We start from the raw sequence: 18,155 nt of genomic DNA, 5'->3' as shown, positions 1-18,155 counted from the left end.
TGGCAAAATTATCATCGTGTGACACGCGCGTATAGACCTTTTCGCAAATACTGGGGCGCGCGCGTAAAGCTTGGAATTAGGTGCATTGTGATCTAGCTGGTAGCAAAATTTGATTCATATCTATCCCACAATGCACCTCATTCAACAGTCTGCGCTTGCGCATTGGTATTTGCGATAAGGTCTATGGCAAAATGGCAAGATGTCAGCGCACATAGACCATTTCTAGTGTTTTCATTGGTCAATGATGATGTCATTGTTTGGCAAAATTGTATGGCAAAATATTTTGCCATAGACCTTTCTTTTGCAACGTCACAGCCCGAATTTTTGCCAACCCAGATTGGAAAACTATGGAAAGCCGTAAGTGCAAATTAAGAAAAGATCGCTATTTTTGGTAACAATGTAACCAAATTTGTTGATTTTGTTAAAAACAAAACAAATAATTATGAGAGGTATTTTATTTAATTGAATGTTTGCAGAAAATGCTGAATTTGGTTAAAACATTTGTTTTTAAGATTTAGTGTTTTTACTAACATTCGGCCGACCATGCCAACCAAGGCGGTTTGTTTATCAACAAAAGAAAGGTCTATACACGCGTTACGAAAATGGCGTGTGCGCGTCCATAAAAATGGTCTCACAACGAAACCACACGCACAATGAGACACTCAGCGTTCTCCGGGTTTTATTTCTATGGTTTGCTCACTTCTACGTGTTTATAGGCGTCAATGATGGGCGTTAAATTTGTTCGGTATTTCATCGTGACTTTTATTATTTTACGTTCAAGTTCAGTATCAGATGGGTTTACCTCACAATTGTGTTGGCCCACGGTCCCATTTATCAAATTCGTATAACTCGCTCTAAATATCATCATCAAGAAAATATACAAATAAATTGAAAAACCTCTTGCCACTTACTTTTGCCGTGACATGACATCCTAAAAGGCATACTCCAAGAACAGTTTGAATGAAGTTTTGATTGAGACACTCTGCAATGCTTGATAAAATGATTAGTCATCATCACAGTGAGGAAATATTTGTAACTATTGTATGTCTTAATCGCTAACAGAGAGAGTTGTAGTTTTCCACCACACAATAAATGCTGGCTCCAAATACAAAGTAAAAGTTGTCACCACAAACTATGATGAATCTACGGGGGATGAAAGACTGCCCGGCTGTGTCTGGGTATGCTTTACTTGGCCTGCTGGTCCTTCTAGTTCAACCTCATTCTTCACAAGGTAAGACAATTAGTTATAACAATCAATGTTCTTAACCATATTTTTGTCTCTCCCGTATTAGTTTTCTTGCTTGACGAATTTAATTGCGCGTCAATTAATCAGTGGGTAATAACCCGTTCACACAGCACTTTACGAAGACCATGCCGATCAACCCGATCGCCGTCAAAATCAATCAATTTTGCAAATTACAGACTAAATCACGACTGTAGTGCGATGCTTCTACATCAAAAGCGTTGCTGACGCGACGCTACTTCGGTTACACTTAGACCAATGCCGACCGATGCAGTCGTTTCTACTTCGTTGCCGCTGCGACGTACAGGATCATACTACGTTGTTACACAAACCTAGAAGACTGTAGGACGATACCACTACGCTGGTGCTGACCATAATACGCTTCTAGTACGCTTCTAGTACGACTTGTGCCGATGTCTATTACCCTAGTCAAACAGCACTATGACCTTGAGAAGGTCATGCCAATCACCCCGATTTCAAAAAAATTATCAAGTCGGGGTATGATCGCCGTCAAAATCCAGCAATTTGGCAAACTGAAGACTCCACCAAAATTTACTGATTCTACGTTACAAGTAAGTGTTCTGACTTGCTGCCTCTACGATTACTGACGAAAACACCAAGACCATTGCCGACCAAGCGGTTTTCTACTTTGAAATGGTTGCCGACGGTGCTGCGTTTTAATTACAACCACAGATAACTCACAACGATGGTACCACGACGTTGTACGATAATGGCGTTCCCACTACGACCCGCTTATTGTTGGTCACGACCTGGCTACGCTTATTTGGCCCACGATTGGTTCGCGATTGGTCACGCTCTCGGCCACTTTCCCATCATAGTAGAAGCGACGTCTATGTGTGAATATGTTCAAAATAAGCGTTGGGAGAGCTTGCAGCTCCCGACCTAGGAGATCCCACCCAGTTCATGAAGATCCTCCTACATTTGGCCGACGATTGGTCCGCGATTGGCCGCGCTCTCGGCCATTTTTCCATCGCAGTAGAAGCGGCGTCTATGTGTGACAGGGGTATAATACGCAATCCGACACTTGGTTTGTGACCGTAGGAGCCACTACTACTAGTTGGACTTAAAAGTCACCTGGAAGTGGTATTTTTTTCAAAACAAAGTTGTTGTCATTAAGATAATATGTGTTTTGATGAGTGGTTAACTAAGGTTCTAAAAAATTAATTCTTATCTTATTTAGAAATTTAAGAGTACGCCCCGACCCGAGAGGGCGCTGGTCGTGACGTCAATCGAGGCGTGATATTCGAAGAGAAAATGTATAGTCTGGCCCCGTACACTACGTCTGGTACCTGATCGGTATGATACCTACGTACATAACTACGGTCCACTCGGATTACCAAGCACGGTTAATCGCATGCCGTGCAAACAGAAAAAAATCATGACCCTAAGCGCACGCTAAAAACATGCCCTCAAAGTTCAAATTTACCCGAAAATTTTCACGTTTGGCAAATGCTCCTGTAAGTTCGTCACGTCTTTCAGGTACCTTCGTCGACTTCGAATAACCTTTCTCTTCATGTCAAATGTGTGGTGTGTTCTGGAATCGAAGCACGACGCGTCGCGACGGCTCAAAGTATTCGCTGCACAGCGTTTAAAAAGACGTCGGACTGGACCACTATTGCTCTTGTGAGTCTGACTATGCAGACTGACCCCATCTTCAGTTGTTTTGCTGCATCAAGCAGCAATACACCTGGTTGGTGTTGCCGGAAAAATGCAATAATTTATTTTTTATTTTTCGAAACGTAAAAAACTCACGACTTGGACTTCCATGTACTTTGCAGGTTTGTTTACTCTACGCATTGTAGTCAACCCCCAAACAACTTTATATATTTTTTAAACATAAAATCGTCAAACAATTGTTAACAAAGTTAGTTTATTGTTCATAATCATTACTCTTATGTTTGATTTTTTATTTTTATTTCCAGGTGACTCTTAATTGCAATTATAAAGCGCTTTAACACTGTTTCAAAGCGCTGTGCAGTCAAACAACATGATATTTTATTGATACTGTGATTTATATTGTATTTATACATTTTTGTATTGTAATTATGCATTGTTATTTAATATTAATTGTTAAAGGAACACGTTGCCTTGGATCGGTCGAGTTGGTCTTTAAAAAGCGTTTGTAACCGTTTTTTATAAAATGCATATGGGTAGAAAGATGTTGTAAAAGTAGAATACAATGATCCACACAAACATGCCTCGAAATTGCGTGGTTTTCCTTTTACCTCGTCGACTAACACGTCGGCCATTTATGGGGGTCAAAATTTTGACTCCCATAAATGGCCGACCGTGTTAGTTCTCACAGTAGAAGGAAAACCACGCAATTTCGAGGCAAACTTGTGTGGATCATTGTATTCTACTTTTAAAACATCTTTCCAACCATATGCATTATATACAAAACGGTTACAAACGCTTTTGTTTTGACCAACTCGTCCGATCCAAGGCAACGTGTTCCTTTAATGTTAAGTAGTGACCTACAATAACAAATAACATGCCAATATGTGAACCAATACCATAACATGTCTATGTACCCTTGTGGGAGATGGTTACAACCCAGTTGAAATAAGGGAATCATGGTGTGGTGAAGAGGTTTTCAACTAGTGGTTTAATCCCAACGAGGCCTGGTTCTTGATAACTTTACCGAAACGAAGTCGAGGTAAATTATAAAGAACCAGGCCTCGGCGGGTTCAAACCACTAGTTGAAAACCGATTCAACACACTTTGATTCCCATTCATAAATACCTTTTCGGCCAAAAACATCATCACTTTTTGGTCAAAAAGTAAAACAAATGCAAAAATAAAAATAATTGTTTAACGATTTCTTTCGACAAAATGGTAAAGCCCTCCGCCGCCCTCGGGTAAACAACTCCATAATTTATAAGGGAATGCTGTGCGCGTCGCGCGTATCGCGTGATGTGGCACAACTGTTGCTCTCGACCAATAGGAATGAAGCAACTGTCTCATAAGAACAGGTGAAGGATACGTTTTGTTCTTGCCTGTCACCATAGACCTTATGCATTGACGTCATCCAGCCGCCATCTTAGAGAAAAAACACTGACGAAACAATTGAGACGCACCGATCTGTACGCGCGGCGCACAGTATTGACCAATGAACAACCTCCTTTTGACCTCTAGGTGAGGGCGCCCTACTGAAATGACGTCATGTGCATAAAGTCTATTGTAACGTTTATTTGTTGTTGACTAGGAGCGGTTCCTGATTTCACGTGCTTCAATTCAAGACTGTATGCGTATGCAGTAGACCAACTTTTCCATTTCATTGGTGGCTACAAAAGTGGTGATGACACTGACGCAGTTGTCTCCTTTGAGCGTGTTCTGGATAGTGGTAGTGGCAGTAATCTACCAACTGGAGGATATGAAGAAGTTCATCCAGACCTTTCAGTCAGTGCCATACGTTATATCATGCATAACTCTATTGGGGCAGATATTTTCGGTGCTTACACCTGTATCTTCACCTCCTCACAGGACCAAGTCAAGATAACAACGGTCATTTTGCTGGAAAACGGTAAGGGATCAATGTTTTCCGGATTGTGTTTTTTTCATCAGATTGGAGTCAGTAGCAATTCAAGAGTTTGAAACTACCGTTGTGCCTATTGATACAATAATTGGCCATTACAAATGCGGAGTGTGATGGTTTTTTCAAGAAAAGGCGATTTATTTTGAATCCTTGTAGACAGTCACATACAACAAACAATAGACTGTGCAAGTCTCGCGAGAAATTAAACTTCCGGGACCATTGTGGTCCCAACCTAATGGAGTTTTACGTTGGGGAGATTTTGTTCTGTCAATAATTTTAGTTTAACATAAGTTATGACTCTAAAAAGTGAATATGTTCTTGGGAATGTAAAAAATAAGTGATTAAAAACAGAAAACGTAAAACGTAAAACTCCCAACCTAATGGAGTTTTACGTTGGGGAGATTTTGTTCTGTCAATAATTTTAGTTTAACATAAGTTATGACTCTAAAAAGTGAATATGTTCTTGGGAATGTAAAAAATAAGTGATTAAAAACAGAAAAGTAAAATCAATTCAACAAATTAACGAAGAAAACTAAAGAAAAAAACTTGATCTCCAGTTTCCGGTTTACTCTAAACAATAAGAATATTACCCAATTGACGTTCCCATTACCACTGAACCTATGTGATGATCGCACCAATTGGACGTGATTCACAAACGGGGTTTATTAGAAAAACCATCCAGGTCGATGTGGAACAGCGATCCTCGTCTCGATAAATGTATAATTTTTACGTTAATTTAAACAAAACAATTATTATGTACACGAATTAAAATAATAATTATACGAAAAGTACGTTAAAAATAATAATCTTTAAGAATTTTTTAACAAATAACAATTTCAGCACAATTTGGTTTTGTACAAAAATATACTTTTTTTTCGAATTAAGTTCTCGTTTTCGCTACGTATAAGACTTGCACAGTCTATAACAAGTTGTTCTATAACAGTCTATAACAAATTTTCTGACAACTTTTATGTACTGTTAAGGATGGAAATAAATGTTATATATTGAATTGTTACACTGGAAATGATGTAATGGGATGTAGTTGATGTATAATACCCAACATCAACAAGATTGACTATACTTCGACTCATGGAGAGGATGTAACATTGACAATGACACAGTTATATAACGGTCTATCAACTGAGCTTATTATTGATTGTAGGTGATGTATCTCCAGCCTCATCCACCTTGACTACGAGTGCTGGAGAGGATGTAACATTGACAATGACACAGTTATATAACTGTCTATCAACTGAGCTTATTTTTGATTGTAGGTGATGTATCTCCAGCCTCATCCACCTTGACTACGAGTGCTGGAGAGGATGTAACATTGACAAATGACACAGTTATATAACGGGCTATAACTGAGCTTATTATTGGTTGTAGGTGCTGTATCTCCAGCCTCATCCACCTTGACTACGAGTGCTGGAGAGGATGTAACATTGACAATGACACAGTTATATAACTGTCTACCAACTGAGCTCAGTATTGATTGTAGGTGATGTATCTCCAGCCTCATCCACCTTGACTACGAGTGCTGGAGAGGATGTGACATTGACAATGACACAGTTATATAACGGGCTATAACTGAGCTTATTATTGGTTGTAGGTGATGTATCTCCAGCCGCATCCACCTTGACTACGAGTGCTGGAGAGGATGTAACATTGACAATGACACAGTTAAATAACGGGCTATAACTGAGCTTATTATTGGTTGTAGGTGATGTATCTCCAGCCTCATCCACCTTGACTACGAGTGCTGGAGAGGATGTAACATTGACAATGACACAGTTATATAACGGTCTATCAACTGAGCTTATTATTGATTGTAGGTGATGTATCTCCAGCCTCATCCACCTTGACTACGAGTGCTGGAGAGGATGTAACATTGACAATGACACAGCATTACGGATTACTGTCTGAGCTTCGATGGAGACACAATGGTGATAACGTCACTGCATGGAATGGCCAATCAAGCATTACTATCCTTAATGTCCAACTGCATGATGCTGGTATCTACGAATGCTACATAGAAGGCAGACATGATCAACACAACCATGCACTTATGAATCTACTTGTAAGGCGTAAGTTGCCAGATGACTTTTGTTCTTTTAAAGGCAGTGGACACTATTGGTAATTGTCAAAGACTAGCCTTCACAGTTAGTGTATCTCAACAATATGCATAAAATAACAAACCTGTGAAAATTTGAGCTCAATCGGTCATCGAACTTGCGAGATAATAATGAAAGAAAAAACACCCTTGCCACACGAAGTTTAGTGCGTTTAGATGGTTGATTTCGAGACCTCTAGTTCTAAATCTGACGTCTCGAAATCAAATTGGTGGAAAATTACTTCTTTCTCGAAAACTATGGCACTTCAGAGGGAGCCGTTTCTCACAATGTTTTATACCATCAACCTCTCCCCATTACTCATCACCAAGTAAGGTTTTACGCAAATAATTATTTTGTGTAATTACCAATAGTGTCCACTGCCTTTAATTAAAGAATATTATTTGTTTGTTATGGGTCATAGATGTAACGACCCCTTTCAAAACGTTTTTAACAGATTGTTGCCGAACAGTGGTTTAATTAGAGTTTTCAATTCAAATCAGGTAAAATGCTTTAAATGTGTGTATTGTGGCGATCAAACTATTTAGTTGCTATACATATCATCATAAAACGTTATTAGTGAAAAATTGATTTAAATAACAATGATACCCGTCATTTTTTTTTACCTAAGGAAATTAAAAATTTGTCAGACCAGTTTCTTTCATTGTCACAATAATAATATGTAAAATCTAGTCACACACGGACCATATGGACCAACATACACGCTTCCAAATCCACATTACTTGATAGCATGACCATGATGTACATTGAGCAATAACAATAATTTTAATGAGGGATTTAGTTTAAAGGCAGTGGACACTATTGGTAATTACTCAAAATAACTATCATCATAAAACATTACTTGGTAACGAGTAATGTGGAGAGATTGATAGTTTAAAACAATGTGTGAAACGGCTCCATCTGAAGTGATGTACTTTTCGAGAAAGAAGTAATTTTCCACGAATTTGATTTCGAGACCTCAGATTTACAATTTGAGGTCTTGAAATCAAGCATCCGAATGCACACAACTTCGTGTGACAAAGATGTTTTTTTCTTTCACATTTATCTCGTAACTTTGATGACCGATTGAGCTCAAATTTTCACAGGTTTATTATTTTATGCATATGTTGAGATACACTAAGTGAGAAGACTGTTTTTTTGACAGTTTCTAATAGTGTTCAGTGTCTTTAATTTAATTGAGATTGATAATACTTGTTTTTGTGTTGTTTCAGATTGCTCTCCCAATAAATGGGGTTTATCTTGCGATAATGATTGTTCGTTCTGCTATAATGGCGGTCAGTGTGACGACACGACTGGTGACTGTATCTGCGCACCAGGATTTAGCGGCGTCCTTTGTCGATCAGGTAAGTTAGGCACACTTCCTGAACTTGGTTTTAAGGTAAACCAATTTGAAAGAAAGACCATGTGAAGAGTTTGTTTAGATGGATGTTGCATTGTCACGAAAAACTTGTATGTACTCAGTATAAAATACAAAAAGGGAATACAAAAACCAACAAACAGAAATAAATTCATGTTCGTTATTCCCATCCGTATTTTCTTCCAATATTTTGTTATTTCTAATAACTAGTTGATTGTTGGTAATAAGTGTACCAGGCCGTTAAAAATTGATAACTGATTTATTTTAATATTTCCACAGTGCATAACAAAAACTGTTTTGGTCAAGACTGCGATATCCGATGCACCTGGGATTGGGATATAGGTTGCGTCAACAACCTCATGTGTCTTCCAGATCCTTTTGGCTGTACGTGCGCTGCTGGTTTCACAGGCATCAATTGCGAACAAAGTATGAATAAAGTTCCGTTTAAACATCATAACAAAATAACATGAAAAACAATTGCAGAAGTCAATAACAAATAAGTTTCATAACTTTTGCTGGTATAAAATCATCAAAATAAAGAAAATGGGTATTTATAGTGTATTTAAAGTGTATTTATATGGCAAAAGGTCTTTAAGCTTTCATAATTAATTTAAATTGAATTGATATATTAATTAAAAAAATTTATCAACTTCTGATTCAACCTGTGATTCTTACAAGTTGGGTATCCTGTGACATATTAGAATTTTATTGTGATATAACTTGGACTGTTTCTCGTTTAGATTGCCCACATGGTATGTATGGTGCTGGTTGCACTTTGGAATGTCGCTGTGAAAATTCAGCTTGTAACAGTACAGTTGGTACTTGCACACCAGGCAGTAATTGCAGGTATCGCTTCACAGGAGTCAATTGCGAGGGTGAGTATAGACTTTATAAATGAATATCCATTGATTTAATTGTTTCTTACACTTAGAATTAATTGTACAACTATTGCACCAGCTTTTTCTGAAAGCCTAAACACTAGTCGTAACTATTGCAAATCTTTCACACGGTTCTCATTCGATGTACACTGTCTCAAGTATAAGTTAAGTTCTTAACCTAAAAAATATAGAAAAAACATACTAAGTATTTAAAATCGTCCCTTTTGTTTCAAACTTACCATACTTGTAGGAAACATGACTTAAAGACACTGCACACTTTTGGTAATTGTCAAAGACCACTTGGTATATCTCAACATTTATGCACAAAATAATAGACCTGTGAAAATTTGAACTTAATTTTTGGTCGTCGAAGTTGCGAGTATTATTGAAGAAAAAAAAACCTTGTCACACGAAGCTGTATACTTTCAGATGCTTGATTTCGGGACCTCAAAATCTAATTCTAAGGTCTCGAAATCAAATATTTTAGTGGAAAACTACTTCTTCCTCGAAAACTGCGTTACTTCAGAGGGAGCCGTTTCTCACAGTGTTTTTTTATTTTATGTTTTACTATCAATAGCTCTGCATTGGTCGTTACCAAGTACGTTTTTATGCTAACAATTAGTTTGATTAATTACTAATAATGTCCAGTGCCTTTAATTATGACTTGATTTAAAGTATATTGAAATGAACTTATTTAATAAAAGTTACTAGAAAATTTAACGTTTTAAAGAGTGTGTTAAGTTCATATGGGTATTTACCCTATACTCACTTCACTTCAGATTCAAACTACTCAATTTGACATTAACAGCTTGTACATTCTCTTACCACCAATACTATTCCCCTATGCAGACTGTTCCAATGGGTGGTTTGGAGTCAATTGTGCCCAGGAGTGTCATTGTGCTGGTAGTGGAGCTTGTAACAGAGTTTCTGGTGCATGCCAAACTGGTGTTCTTTGTCAAGGAGGATTTAGAGGTGAAAACTGCCAAAGTAAGTCTGACTGACCACGTTCTCCCGGTTTTTCCCGACATCCAAATACTGCTTAAATAATCAGCGATATTATATAAAACATGTCAGCAGACCTCGAGAAATGAAAAGTATTTAGCTTAGGTATTTAACTTGACATGGTGTACGGTCCGATACTACTGGTTCTAGAAGTGATCATGTCAGTTAATGTGTTCAATATCCTCAAAGCTCCGCCGTTCCAGTAGGATTACTTACCATAGATCTGAGCCCAAATTCATAGCACATAAAATGTGCTTAGCATGAAGTTTCTTCCTTGATAAAACAGGATTAGCAACCAAATATCCACTTTATTTTCAGGATAAGCAAACAACAGCTGGATACCAAAAACGAGCTATATATAACACACGCAAATTTGGTTGGTAATCCTGTTTTTACCAAGGAAAAATTGTCATGCAAGACAAATTTGTCTATGAAAGTACAAATAAGTCTGATCGCTAGCTAGACCAGCATGCACGTCAAATGACAGTTACCACTTGCGCAATGGGTGTTTGCGAAAAGGTCTGTTTGTCTCAGTACGTATAGAGTAAACGTTTGATTTTAGCATGCTTTATCAATGACTTTTGATTAACTATTTGATAATTTTGGTGAGCTACTGCATATGTCAATCAGGTTGATGTATATTTTTCAGTGTTGTCTTTCTGTGTGTCTGTCCATATTAAGGCTAAATTTTAAACATAACTATTTTGTATTATTTGTTTTGTTTGGAGGAGTTGTTAGACTCCGTTTACTCATCCCCAGTGATTCAAAAGGTTGAATTGTACAGTGTAACTGTACATACATTTTAAATCCATAAAAATAAAACGAAAATCTGAGCAGTATTTTAAAAAGATTGTTTCATATGATACTTCTTTAAATGTTTTAGTATTATTTTGTTATGGAATTGTTTTTAATAATTTGTGTTTTACAGATTCTTGCCCGTATGGTCAGATTGGTATTAACCCAAACTGCAGATTATGTTACGGTAAGATTGGCAAACAATATTTAATCCAAATAATGATTTTATTTATACCGAAAAAAACCCGAAAAAAACAACAACAAAAATACAGCGAATATTAAATCAGATTTTTTCAATTGTTTTTTTTATATTTTATTGTAACGTTTTTATTCTAACGTAACCAGATGGGTGGGGGCAGAGATGTTACGGTAAGATTGGCAAACAATATTTAATCCAAATAAACTTTTTTATACCGAAAAAAAAAAAAAATAAATAAAAAAAAAACGAATATTAAATCAGATTTGTTTAATCGTTTTTTTTTATTTTATTGTAACGTAACCAAATGGGTGGGGGCAGGGGCCAGTACTTTCATTCCCTCCCCTAATTAATATACATACAAACATCCACAAATAAATAGCTGAATCAACTGTTTAGCCCGAAATGAAAAGTAATGTCTGACTACGCCAATAAGTGTATTATACCGACTCTTAAAATTATTGATAACAATACCCAACTATAACGACTCATCACATCCGAGGGCATCTAAGAGCGCTCATTATATTTTTGTTCAAGGAATAATGTTGAACTATGTTGGAGTAAAGGGGCCCAATATGCATCCAATCACAACGCACTGGGTGAACCCTGTCTACATGGGTCACATGTAGTTCTTAAAGGACACACGTGTCAAGAACGGGACTCGAACGGTCTCTCTAAAACACCAGGGCCCAATTTAATAGAGCTGCTTAACGGTAAGCAAATTTTTTCGCTTAACGTAGCAAAAATAATTGCTTAAAACCATTCGGATTCCATGCTAAACGTACACGAGCTTAAGCACGTAAACAATCTGCGCGCAGAGATTTTAGATCGTTTGCTTAAGCAAAACAGAAGAAGGCAGTGTATTTTGCACTGTGTGCATGGCCTAGGGCTGCTTAACGGTAAGCAAATATGTTGGCTTATGTAGCAACAAAAATTGCTTAAGCGTAAACCTATTTCACCAGCGGTTGCTAGCTTAAGCACGTAAACAAACTGCGCGCGCAACATTTTAGATCGTTTGCTTAAGCGAAAAAGAAGAAGGTGCTGACAAAATGGCGGGCGAAATAAATGCGGAGTGCACTTGAGTGGCGAAAAAAAAATTCATCACCTTCTGTGTCTGATATGAATTATTTGTAATGGTTCAAAGTGCCCCTCGAAAGGTTTACACACTAACTTGAAAGTAAACAAGAAGATAATACATTGTACAACATGATTCTGAAGCATTTTAGACACTCGTTTATTCGCTACACCTACCATACAAACGCACGTACAATCACCGCTGTGCCGGCACAATAACATCGTTTGCAATGAGTGTTGCACTATGCGCTGTGTGCTTAAGCAAAATAGAGGCGTTAAGGACCCTTTTTGTTTGCTTACCTATGCAAGCAAAAAACCTTGCTTAAGAAAGGGTATGAAATAAAAAAAAATGCTAGGTGCGCCCGTTAAGCACAAAATCGACCGTAACGGGATGCAGCTCTTTGAAACTGGGCCCGGCGCTTAAAAAGGGTGCTTAAGCAATGGGGCTTTAAGGACCCTTTTTGCTTGCTTGCCTCGCCGTTTTAAGCAAAAAACTTTGCTTAAGCAAGGCTATGAAATGAAAAACTTGCTAGCTGCACCCTTTAAGCACAAAATCGACCGTTAAGCAGCTCTATGAAATTGAGCCCAGAGCTTTAGTCCAGTATGCTTTGACACCTAGTTATGATACACAGATTGCCAGGGATATAACAGGACACTGACAATTGTGAAAAATGTTAATTCTGTACCATTTAAACAATTTCGTCAAGCACAGATGATTTGTAGTTTCAAATTTCGTTCCCAGTTCCTGTTTCAGTGATCTATCATGTCAGCTCTGAGCAATACCCCAGCAGAACCATTACATGGAAAGCTCCTCAAAACAAGTGTCCTGTTATTGACTATGCGGTACAGTATCAACTGGTAAAGAGAGTTCTTTGCCAAGAGGAGGCTGGTGAATTTCAAACCCTACACAACACAACGGAGAGACAGTCTCCGTTATCACATCCTGATTCATTACCCAATGCAATCTATAAAGTTCGTGTACTTGCCAAGAATGAGGCAGGGCTTGGAGAATTTCAAGAGAACATTTATATCGAATACACAACACCTGAAAAGGGTAAGTTCAGCAGAGTATCTATAGAATGGGAACTTCCAAAACATTGAATTATAAAACTCCAGGGGAAACCAACGCCAATCTCGGTAACTTTAACATACAATTAGAGGAACCCAAGTACACTGCACTCAAAATGAACTGGTTACTTTTTGTAGATTACCCAAAGTACCATGATCCCATAACAGGGCTCATTAAACTACTTTTATATGATTTGACATATTTCTGGCACATAAATCAATCACCAAACGACTAGCACGTTGACCTGTATGTCTCAAGATATCAGATATTTAGAGAGCGTGAGAGAGAGAGAGAGAATGATAAATAAATATTCCGGTTATATAATATACACAAACCCTATTACTATATAACAGATGTATACTCAGTACTTTCTCGAGCCCTGTGAAAAAAAGTATCACAGTCATATAACACGGGTGGGATTCGAGCCCACGACTCTTGTAACTCACATGACTCGGGAAAATTACTGAGTATACAGTGCTACACATCGGTGTATGGGTAAACAAACAAATTAATGTTCTTAATCCCCGACGCAAATTTTAAATCTATTATAAATTTATATCGGTGCGGTACCCGCTGCCAAAACATAGGATTGGAACTGCCTCTAGCTACCTGGCAATCTCGTTAGTCTAGTTGTTTGTAAGACACTCCTCTAGAATTGCAAGGGTTGTAGGTTTGAATCCCACCCGAGTATGCCTGTGATACCCTTTTTACACAGGACTCGGGAGTATACAGTGCTTAAACACAAAGGTGTATGGGTTAAAACCGAAATTCCTATTATTATTATTATTATTATTCTATAAATATTCTGTAACTTTGTAGTCATCATTGTGACAGATACCAAAATATTTCAATTTGAGCATAATGATGTAAAAGTAAACTTGCCGTTTTGTGTTATTATTATTCTAGAACCAACGGGATCTCCTACAAATTTCAAGACAACTTTATCTACGAAGCACAGTGTGGCATTGAGCTGGAGTGAAATACCATGTGGTCAAAGAAATGGTGTTATCACGAAATACAGAGTGAGTCTTTATAGCAGATTATTTAGATCAAAACAATTGATATATGTCAACCCAGTCAATCAAAAATGTAGGACTAAATAAGATTGATCATGCAACAATCGTTTTTGAAGCTTTGTTCGTGTGTACTCATTTTGGTAGAAAACAGCAAAAACAAATTGCACAGGACTCGTATAAAGTACTTGGTTTGCAGTGCTTTCCATAGATCGGTGTATCGGTAAAATCTAACACTATAATTAAATGTTAACTCACAAACAAAGGCTGGAAGCCAAAGCTTTTTAACCTCACCTCTGAACGTTGTCACACTGCGCTTGTATAACGTTTAGCAGCTATACACAATAAGACAATATTGGTTAAAACATTACAAACAGCTGGCTTCAACTAGTCAACTTTGCATCTAATTTTGCAGGAAAACCTACATTAGACTTTCCTGGCTCAAACAAAGTTAGTATGACAACTAAGAATATCAATTAAATTTACATCGAGACTCAATCATATTCTGTTCAACAACATTTATTTCCATTTCACAAACAGTATTACAAGTATCATACACAATAAAGATTAACATTAAAACAGCTCACGATACCAAATAATAATAGTAGAAAAAGGACAGAGTAAGATAAATGGTGGCAATCCCCGGTAAGCGTTTGCTTGATTTGAGAATGCCATACAGGACAAGACATACAACAGACTAAAACCAAACCAAACTTTAAACCAAAGTAAAAATTGTTTTTAACCTTATCAGTTCAGTTTCCTTTAAACATAATTAAAATTTGCTTGGAACCTCAACTTAATTTACCTCTATAGCGAGTGTGAAAGTATATATATCTATAATAAGTGTGTTTCCCCATTTTACAAACATTATACAGCTCTCATACAGGGTGCTGGAAAAACCTTATGACGCCAACTTCAGTCCAACCAACTCATTCGAGACGGTTGATATAGAACCATCAGATATGCACCGCAACATTAGTGGTTTAGAACCCTCCACAAAATATGATTTCTTACTGGAAGGTTTCAACAGTGTTGGTGTTGGAGAGAAAACAATAATGGACACATTTACTGCAGTTGAAACAGGTATTTTCGGAAGTAAAAATTAAGTGAACATTTATATACAATAATTATATAATTATAACACTCTTACTTGAGTAATTTAGTTTCTTTGTGAGATTTGGATTTACACATGTTGGTGATAGAAACTACCAGTTTAACGGAATATATACACACTCTAGAATACTCACCGATCAAATTAAAACAGTTCAACCATTTGAATTTTGAGATGCTCTCTTATGATGCTTTAAATAAAGAATGTTTCCTTGGTAAAACTACATTTTTTTCTTTGACTTTACAGATCTTTCTGCTCCGACCCAGCTTTCCCAAAACGATATCTCACATTTGACTTCTTCCACAGTCACTATTGCTGTGAACCTTCCATCCTCCTCAAAATACATTACGTAAGTAGAAATGATGCAAGTTTGAGGTCAACCTTGTTCTTTGTTAATCCTGGTATGGGGTTATTAATAGATCTGAATCCAAGTTTAAGGTCGGTCAATCAGCACTGAATTCATTTCTAATAATTTGGCTGGTTATTGTGCACTCTTGTATAGTGTTGCATTAACTTGAAGTTTCCATTATGTATTTTTTTTAAGATAAATTTGTTTATTAATTGTTTCAATCATAAAAACAAACTTATTCAAAACAAGCCCCAAAGGCATCTTCAAGATACAATTAAAGAACACATAAAATCGTCTCAATGTCCAAAAAGGACTTCACCTGGCAAGAACTTCATGAAGTCCAAGCAAATGAATAGTAGAGGACGTACCATCCATTCATATATGATTTATTCTTCCACAGCAGACAAATAAATTACTCCAAATGAACCGTATACCTTTTGACTCGTTATAACTCGAGTTTAAAAATTATGAAGCATCACTTCAATTTGTTTTTAAATTGGCGCGGACATTTACCTTTCTCTAGAATTTTTTTTACTAATGAAAACTGAAGTGCTCACTCACCAACATGTTTGTGCATTGTGTAGAGGCATTCAAATCGGTGTGCGCCGTATAAGGACAGTCACTAAAAGGGACACCATGGGATCCGCTGCACCAGCTATTGATTATGTAGCTGCAGAATTACATAAGACTGATCTCCCTGCAACATTCACTGTGGGTGACGGAGAAACACTGGGAAATAACGTGAACAAACCCCTGGAAAGCAACACTCTGTATGACATCTACCTAGGATCAGTCAGTAGGACTTCTCAATCGGTGAGCCGTATGACGTCTGTATTTTTTTTATTTATAAAATAGTCATAATAATAAACCATTCGTGTAAAGAGCATAACACATAGTTGTACAACATGTCTCTAAGCGCTCTAGAGACAAAAACACAACACAATACAAGATGTACTAAACGTAATAAGATGTAATAAGATGTACTGTACGAATTCAGTACACACTAACAATAGAGTCAATGTTTTGTAACTGTTCTGGGAGATTGTTCCATAAAGTTAAGGCAGTGTTGAGGCAGTGTAACACTAAAACTTGAAAACAAGTAAAACGCTTACATTTGAATTCGCCAGACTATCAAGACAGTTGCTACGTCACCCGGCACGCGCAAGCCTTTGGGATGTTTAATGTGTTGTTGTTGAACATTATTCTGTCAATTTTCGTTGTAGACTTATGCTGTTAAGTGGAGTGAGCCGCTCAGAGTTCAAGGTAATTAACTGCCCAATAACCCAATACTAATCATATTGTGGCAATTCTGCTTTAAAGCATCCCAGATTGTTTTAAAGTGAAGCATGAATCAGAACAATAATGAGTGGTTCTTTCATTAAGTTTTTATAATAATTTATGAGTTTCCATATTATGGATATAGAGCAAAGTTTTTAATGCAGTTATCATGAAATGTTTGTTCTTTACTGACAAATTTACAAAACTAGGCGGCCAGCTTTTCGAGAAAAAAAAAACTTAATTTGGAACCCTGCACGGGTTGTTTCAGTGTCATATTATCGACGTCGAAAATGTTAGCTCAACGTCAATGTCAACAACAATAGATAACCTTCAAAACCTAAACATTGTTATCTTTTTTGGAAGTGCCTCAAAGTGCAATTAACCCAAAATGCTGCCAACGTCAACTCATGTGAACTTTATTTCCGTAAAATTTAGAATTTGGTTGGAACATCTGATTTAATTCATACTCTTAGAATGATAATTACAAACAGTACAAACATTACATAACAATGTCTTTGGCAGTTCCGCAAAGTGTAATTCCACTGGTGGCTGCAATTGTTGGCCCATTGATGTTACTTGTCGTGATTTGTGTTATATCGGCTTTGATCTTCAAAAAAAGGTAATTACTACAGTCTGAATTGTTTGTCATTTCCTCGGTGAGAGGGACACACGTTCAAATAAAATCAATACTGCTTTACACATTTGGCAGAAACAAGCAGGACAGGATGTCCGTTACAGTTGGTTCATTTGCAGTTTCATATTTACATAGCCTTATGCTGCTTTCATATTTATCTTGGGCTTTTAATTAATCAATTATTGGACATAGACAACTCTATGAAATGTTCGCAAAAATTGTTAAGTAAAATATCCCTGCTGACCAATTTACTTTAACTCATGTGCTATTTAGCTTTTCCCTGTGAGCAGTGGTAGTAATGAACCATTTACAATGCATACATTATCTAAGAACTGCAACTTATCGTTGCTGAGTGACAAGTAATTCTTTTCTTTCTTTTTCTTGTTTTACTCTATCTTTGACAGACGGAAGAGAACACTTAACCGTAGCTCAGGGGAAGGTATGCATTTCAACGCTGTTAATGACAAGTCA

General features: G+C 37.1%; 1 protein-coding gene across 4 annotated transcripts in view; it reads left to right on the top strand.

Annotated features, from left to right (window-relative positions):
• Positions 1-18,155, top strand: part of LOC139952520 (receptor-type tyrosine-protein phosphatase F-like) — a 35,040-nt gene that overhangs the window by 6,336 nt on the left and 10,549 nt on the right. For all 4 annotated transcript variants that reach the window (XM_071951670.1, XM_071951671.1, XM_071951669.1 and 1 more), the window contains exons 2-17: positions 1,063-1,231; positions 4,470-4,787; positions 6,632-6,883; positions 8,140-8,271; positions 8,565-8,711; positions 9,026-9,160; positions 10,013-10,150; positions 11,094-11,147; positions 12,973-13,284; positions 14,206-14,321; positions 15,188-15,395; positions 15,670-15,772; positions 16,357-16,585; positions 16,996-17,035; positions 17,573-17,669; positions 18,089-18,123. In XM_071951670.1, the coding sequence (XP_071807771.1) occupies positions 1,135-1,231; positions 4,470-4,787; positions 6,632-6,883; positions 8,140-8,271; positions 8,565-8,711; positions 9,026-9,160; positions 10,013-10,150; positions 11,094-11,147; positions 12,973-13,284; positions 14,206-14,321; positions 15,188-15,395; positions 15,670-15,772; positions 16,357-16,585; positions 16,996-17,035; positions 17,573-17,669; positions 18,089-18,123 (2,413 nt within the window). In that variant the 5' untranslated portion in view covers positions 1,063-1,134. The remainder of the gene's footprint in view (positions 1-1,062; positions 1,232-4,469; positions 4,788-6,631; positions 6,884-8,139; positions 8,272-8,564; positions 8,712-9,025; positions 9,161-10,012; positions 10,151-11,093; positions 11,148-12,972; positions 13,285-14,205; positions 14,322-15,187; positions 15,396-15,669; positions 15,773-16,356; positions 16,586-16,995; positions 17,036-17,572; positions 17,670-18,088; positions 18,124-18,155) is intronic.

This window comes from Asterias amurensis, chromosome 20 (assembly GCF_032118995.1).
Source record: "Asterias amurensis chromosome 20, ASM3211899v1".
Classification (NCBI taxonomy): Eukaryota; Metazoa; Echinodermata; class Asteroidea; order Forcipulatida; family Asteriidae; genus Asterias; species Asterias amurensis.
The sequence above is the reverse complement of the archived record's forward strand: the minus strand, read 5'-3'. Positions and strand labels throughout refer to the sequence as shown.